The sequence below is a fragment of the Haliotis asinina genome, chromosome 12, assembly GCF_037392515.1.
Source record: "Haliotis asinina isolate JCU_RB_2024 chromosome 12, JCU_Hal_asi_v2, whole genome shotgun sequence".
Lineage (NCBI taxonomy): Eukaryota > Metazoa > Mollusca > Gastropoda > Lepetellida > Haliotidae > Haliotis > Haliotis asinina.
Window position 1 is genome coordinate 35,555,708 of NC_090291.1, and position 7,472 is coordinate 35,563,179.

A 7,472-nucleotide genomic window follows, 5' to 3' on the forward strand; every position below is an offset into this window, starting at 1 on the left:
CCGGGTCCACAAGGGGGGTGAACGGCTCTTGGCGTTACCCAGCACCCACCACGCGGAGGTGGCCGTTCACGGGTGCCCCTGATTTACGAACGAGCTGTCAGTCTCATCACGCATTAATCTTTTCAAAGAAGTAAACCCTGCAGTATGCATGCTGACGGCGTACCCCCATTGTTTATCCTATTCATTCTTTAACACCCTGTACCAGAAGGATAGGCATTTTTCTCACTACATTAAAATGTATGTTTTGAAATACAAAATGAAACATGTATTCGGGGGTGTAATATATTTTATACACGATTTTGACCAACATACCCGGGGATCTCTATCATAACAATTGGCACAAACTGAAGCATCAGTTGGTAAACACATATATGTATTTAAATATTCCAGGCTATCTCTGTTTCCGTGAAGTATTTCTATGAAATAATATTAGTAGCAGTATAATGTGTTATGCTTTTGTATCTTATTGTGTGAGCCACGAGTAACTGAGTGTCTTTCTCATTCTTTTACTGTCTCATTTCCTTCTCATTACCCTCTCTGTTATCTCTCATTATCCTCCGTCTTGATCTCTCGCCCCTCCCATTATACTTTCTCAGTAACAGAAAGTGATTACATCCTTGGAATGGCTTTCACGAGGAAAGGCCTTGGAGAATACGTTAAACCTGGGATTGCATCCATGGAAGGCATCTGACCATCCACGGGGACGAACTTGAACCTCTGGATCATGGTGGTCAGGAAGAGGAACAACTCCATCCGAGCCATCGACTCGCCCATACAAGCTCTTCGACCTGAAACATTTAAGATCTTTGGGTCTCAACTAGTTCATGTAAATCAGGAGTGAGTTAATTTTTAGCATCACATCGGCAACATCGCAGGCACATCGTGACGTGAACAATTTAATATATATCAATCAATATTAAAATCAATAAATTTCTCATGTAACATTTTGTCATCTAAGTACAGTAAAACATCCAGACTACCACGGCTCCTGATTTAAAACTATCACGCTATTATGAAAAATAAATCACGAGAGGCAACAATACAATATAAACAAGAAGACAAAGTCAGTATCTCCCTCAATGACAAAGTACTCTTCGTGAATGAGTTGTGATGAAGTTTTGGTATGTGTATAGACAAACTTGGAAGGAACGTATTGAAAGGCTTTCAAAAGTTCTGCTCCAGGAAGGAATACAACCACCAGAAAATTCGTTGCTTTGGAAACACCAAAAATGTTTAATTCAGAAATCCAAAACTGCCATAACACTAACAGACCTATCGATGTGTCGCATTTGGTGAAAAAACATTCTACGATTTTCGAGTTTTGCTCCGGAAGAGAAAAATAAACACGGACGCGTTGCAGGGGATTTCTTAATCTTCCCCATTATCTGAACTGAAATTAATAGTTTTCTTTTCTTTGTTGTTTTTGATATTATTGGATTTTAGGCACATTATTGGATGAGGAAGAGTTTTAGTGAGAGTTTTACCCAGTTTATTTGCAATATCTGATTTATCGGTAAGTAATTGATCTCTGTGTTTAAAATGATGAATGCTAGATTTAGTAGATCTACCTCTATCTTCAATTTTCAGGACCATATATCATACCTTAGACAGGGGCGTTGTAGAATTTATTTCAGATACATAATTTTGCCAAGGTTGGCGTGTATTCTATTTAAAGGTACGCTGCACGTTAGTATTTAAAATTTTAAATTCATTTAAATTACAGACCATGGGATGGCGACGGAATGCTCAGCTTTCTTCCGTGCCTTCCTAGTCTGTTTGCACTCATTGGTGAACCATGGTTTATTGCAGAAGATTTTGGGGCACACTCAGCTATGTCTTTGAGTTCATCAGAGAAACCTTGATGGGATCAGGAACCTAAAGTTCAGGTTTAAGTTAGTTACTACACAGAGTTCGATAATTCCAGAGAGCTTTTTTCCAGATGGGTTCACAGGTTTCAATTTCATTGGAAAATTGTCACTTCCACAGAAGTCGTCATGGACTGACAATTCAAATTCCCTCAACAGACTGGGTTTGTAATTGATAAGTATAGAGCTGAATAAGTTCCTGTGCCAGGATGTAAATTTGGAACCATCATTATATACTAAACGCAATTAGTGAAAGGCCACATATATTTTGATGATTTATTTTACAGTAGTTTTCATCAATGTTGATAATGGCGATGTTGTCACCTAGTCATTGATTAACATTGCACTACACTAGACACTTTGTCTCATGTGCTTGTGTCTCCACTGTTGGTTTGTTCACATTCCCAAAAGTGAAGTGACCCGTGAAGGTCCCGGGGTAGAATAAGCCTTCAGGAACTCATGCTTGCCATAAAAAGCGACTATGCTTGTCGTAAGAGGCGACTAATGGGATCGGGTGATCAGGCTGGCTGACTTGGTTGACACATGTCATCGGTTCCCAATTGCGCAGATCGATGCTCATGTTGTTGATCACTGGATTGTCTGGTCCAGACTCGATTATTTACAGACCGCCGACATATAGCTGGAATATTGCTGAGTGCGGCATAAATTTAAAACTCACTCACTTACTCAATATTTGCGAAGACAATTCAAGACAAACACCATATTGGTCGCTAACGACTGAAGCTGTATGACCATACCAGGAACCATTTGTGGTGTGACGTTTCATCGATGCGCATCGATCGATCCATCCATACTCAGTTTTACACTGACGTATATCCCGATACGATACTTTTGAAAACCATTCAAGACCACATTAAGGATGTTTGGTTTTTTCGATCCCTTCTTAGCAACAGGCACAACAAGAACACAGAGTTATCAATATCCCCGTAATGATAAATCACTCCGACATATGTAACTATTCACATACTTGCTGGCTTGTGGCAACAACAGACTGCCTGAGTGTTTCCATGGTTTCACTTTAGTTAGTAATGCGGCTATAGGGATAGAGGTACAGTGTTGATTTATGTCACTGGGTTCTTGAATACCCCAAAAGTAGAATTAGAAAGGTTCAAAAGTTCTGCTCCGCAAAGGAGCACTAGCACCAATTGCAGTCAAAGTCAAACCTGTTGCTAAGGAAACGCAAAATGTAGTTTATTCAGAAATCCAAAACTACCAAAAGGCACTAGTTCTCCATCAGATCAAAGTGTGTGCCAAGTTTGGAAAAGAAACATTAAGCGGTTTTAGAGTTCTGCTTTGGAAAATAGCATCACCACCAATTTCAGTCACAGTCGAACTTGTTGCCATGAAAACGCAAAACATATTTTATTCATAAATTTAAAACTATCAAAAGGCACCAGTTCACCACCAGGCATATCTATATGCTACGTTTGATGAAGAAATATTTATATTATTTTATGTTTAGCTCTAGAAAACACGATTTGCACATTTGCACAGGCGGACTCGACAGTAATAAAAGTAACGTAATATGTCAACCTCTACATCCAACACAGAGAAGGAGTTTTCTGATATACAGTGAATGCAACAATTCATCGCTGACTTATCAACACTTATATGTTAAGCAGACGATGGAATTCTCGGAAAGCTTATCACTTTATTTTCCGCCAGAGCTTCTCGTGTTACCTCCCAGTATCAGTTCCCAATTTGCCTTGTCAGCAACATATAACCCACATGAATACAAAAAAGGTCATGGAAATAAGAACACTGTCGCTACCACATACTCGCATGGTTAAAAAACCACACGTATGCACAACCCGACACCGCATAGAAAAACTAACGCCAAGCAGTGATGGTATGCAAAAGAAACTAGACAGCCAAACGAGCAGCGAACCGGAACACCCAGTTATTCGACAGAGCGTTAGGAAAAACTTGGACCCAGGTTAGACGTGAATGACACAGTGCTGTTTTGTCAGCAACCTGTTAATGCGCATCTGTTAATACCTCCCATAAGTGATCGATCAGCCAAATATATATTATTTCATAAATATTGATACATAATGGTAATTACTTGGTTTTAAGTCACGTGATACTATATTTATTGTTGATTTTGATGTACTGCACTTCAACGATCATTCTCATCTGATCATAATATTTGGATAATTTCTTTTATGTACATTACAGAACGAAGAACGGGAAATGGAGCTTATCGACGCTCATGTAACCTTTCGATTTGTGAAAATAAATGATTCTCTGATACACCTGTTGTATGAATGTTTGTGTATACATGAATTCATCATAAACATTAAATGTATTGCATATCCATTCGGCAAAAATACCAGTTATATATGCATTTAGCTTATGCATATGAACTTTCGTACCATAAGGGCAATGCATTGTTACGTTCGGATCTCACCCCTGAATCAATAAACTGAAAGTCAGTTATTACATTTCATATGTGTCGTTTCAGGAACTTCAGTAAAAGGATTTGCTAATGTGAACATACATGTTGGGAAACGTATAAAGAAAACAACGTAACGTTCAATAATTATACGTTCATTATTTACATATTTCATATTGTTTTCATTATTTAATTTCAAGGGGGCAGGGGGTAAAGCTTTTGGTCCGTCCACTATACTCACCCAGAGAGAAGGGGATAAATTCATCTTTCTTTACAACCTTGCCAGTGTCGTCAAGGAAACGGTCAGGCCGGAAGTTTTCTGGGTCACCCCATACATCCGGGTCTTGGAGGACGGAATTAAGCATCACTAAGACTGGGACACCTTTTGGGAACGTGTATCCCCTGAACTGGACATCGTGGGGAACGGTGTGGGGGACCGATGTTGGGGCGATATCAGCTCGTCTCAACACTTCCATGATGGTTGCCTCCATGTAGGGCAGGTTTGTCTTGTCTTTCATGGAGGGCAGTCTGCTCTGGCCAATGTTTTCTTTGATCTCCTGAAAACACTTTTCCTGTACATCATGGTTATGGAGTAAATAGATCAGTGTCCAACGTATTATAGTGGCTGTGGTATCTGTTCCGGCTGCGAAGAGGTCTGCAACAACCATGACCAAGTTCTCAACTGAAAAAGAACATCAAACTCAATACAAATCTCCCTCACTGACATGAGACTGAGTGAGTTATTTAATATTTACAGTCATGTTGGTATTTCAGCTACGTGTGATTAAAATAAGCCATACTGGAATAATTTATAATATCATATCACGTCGCGGAAAGATGGTAGAACAGCTACAATGTGACAGTTACAGAAATAGATATAAAACTAAAGGATTAATCACGCAATCATAGGCTGGATTGGATCTGAAAGAATTAGCCGACAACAACGTATCTGTAGCAGATAAATCACTACCTTGATGGACACCCTAATCTTGATTACAATGTTCAGACAGAGCTAAATCCACATTGGCTTCAAATTGCCTGTCAGATAAAAAGTGCGATATGTACGTAGACAAACGGCTATCAAATTCCAAATCTTTGAGTGAGTTAAGATTTTACACCGTATCGGCAGCCACATGTACACAGCGATGAGAACAATTTGAACAGCGTTAAAGGTCTGTCTACCGAGGACAGTAAAACACAGGTAGGTATTAAACAAACTAAAAAATCTGTTAAATTACCATGCTTCCTTGTTGTGTCATTAAAGGAAATCAATGAATATGATTTTTACGCACCCTTTATAATCAGATTTATATGTTAACAGCTGATACCTAGGTTTGACCTGATGTGTGATTTATCTCATATGCACAAGGTTCAAGGTTTGGTGAAATGTTTTTTTGTTTTTTTGTTTGTTAGTTTTGTTGTTTTGTTTGTTTGTTTGGGGGTTTTTTGTTGTTGTTTTTTCAGACCTGAACATATTCACAGTTATCCTCTCATATAATGATTTAAACACGAAACATATCGAGGAAAGCCACTAATTCGGCATTTAAACTGTCAAATACCAGAACAAGAAATCAAGTTTAGTTTACGTGGTGCTTACAGTCTAAGGTCGTCTTCTCTTCCTTTTCTTTCCGAAGTCGCATTTCCTTGATGTAGGCGTGGATGAAGCCGTCCACATTATCCCCGTCGTGGTTCTGCAAATGATCCTTTATCATAGGGTCAATGAGAACTGAAATGATGGTTTGGATATTCTGTACAGTCTCCTTAAATTTAAATCGATCCCCTGGCAGAAAGCGCACTATTGGCAGCACGTTTAACACCTCAGACGAACCCAAGTTGGCAATATAATCTTCCATTGCTTTCAAAACTTTCACGAATAGCGGGTCGGTATATTCAAATCGCTTGCTGAACATGGTGGAGCAGATGACATTGCATACTGCGTTATGCACCAGGCGTTTGCAGTCAAACCCTTGTCCTCGTTCTGTCTCCAAAGCCTCGACAAGGTTTGTGACCTCTTCGTGTATTTTGTCCTCCATGATGTTCCTTCCCGCTCCAAACTCCCTGAGAGTGTTGACTGCGAATCGTCTTTGTTCGTACCAGAGCGCTCCCGAGGTCCCTGTCAGACCTGTCAAGGAAGAGGAACAGAATGTGTTACCACAAACATTTTCTCATTTAAAATGCAAGCATAACGGTTGGCTTATTCAGAATCATCTTCTGAAAGTCTTCACCTGTCAATTTGAAAACGAAATTTTTTCTGGTGGAATCATTAAGTATCTCACTTGCCATTTCTTTCCAGGGATACAGGTGGAGAATATTTCTGAAATAACAAATAACCACATACTCTGGTATGCATGGAACATAAGGCAGTCTTGAATTGGTAACAATTATTCCTTAATCATATGTTATCGAACTCGATTAATTTCTATGGATGACGCCAACTTAGCCACAGTGTTTTTTTACTTTACTGACTAACCATTTGCAACCAGAGAAATCATTTACGAATCCTTCACCTCGTGGGAAGCAACTTTTTCTTGTTATGGAACTTAACAGATTGTGACTCATACCTTTCCCTTTCACAATGTAGTCATTAAACGTTGAGTGAGGCCTGTCAGAGAAAACGTCGGCGTTCTTGACAATGGCGTCTCTCAGAGTGTTGTAGCCGTTTAGGACGATGAGAGGTTTGTGAAACATGTAAACACTGAAGATGTCGCCATATTGTTGCCTGAGTTTCTGAAACGCGATTCTAGGATCGGAGTCCATGGATAGGACATTCCCCACAAACGGGAGGAGAGGAGGGCCGGGTGGAAACCCAGAAGGTCGCCGCATTAGCAACCATAACAAAACTAGGATGGTCACACACAGCAACACATATGCAGAACTGCAGGCGAATAGATCCATCATTGCCTCCTCTTGTAACGTTCTGAAATCGTGCCTTTTCCAAGCGAAAGAGGTCACCATTTGTTGTGGGAATATTGTTACCTTGTGCAACCGCATGCGTCGTTGCACAACGAACGCTAAATAAGCTACACTAGTCCTTGAATGTGTCCGAGTTCTGCCTCAGGAAATACGACACTAGAAATTAACTCAGCTGTGACTCAGCCTAATCTCGCGATATGCACCACAGCATCTGCCATGAAAAAAGCCCCAAATAGAGAGATAACACATAATACGTATCATTTACCAATAGAAGTATA

At 39.8% G+C, this 7,472-nt stretch overlaps 1 protein-coding gene across 1 annotated transcript; it reads right to left on the minus strand.

Moving 5' to 3' along the window:
- Window positions 1–609: 609 nt before the first annotated feature.
- Window positions 610–7,179, minus strand: LOC137258792 (cytochrome P450 2U1-like). Its single transcript, XM_067796486.1, has 4 exons — window positions 6,843–7,179; window positions 5,879–6,403; window positions 4,523–4,963; window positions 610–788 (listed from the first exon to the last, which is right to left on the minus strand). The coding sequence occupies exons 1-4, from the start codon at window positions 7,177–7,179 to the stop codon at window positions 610–612; spliced, it is 1,482 nt and encodes a 493-aa protein (XP_067652587.1).
- Window positions 7,180–7,472: the final 293 nt, after the last annotated feature.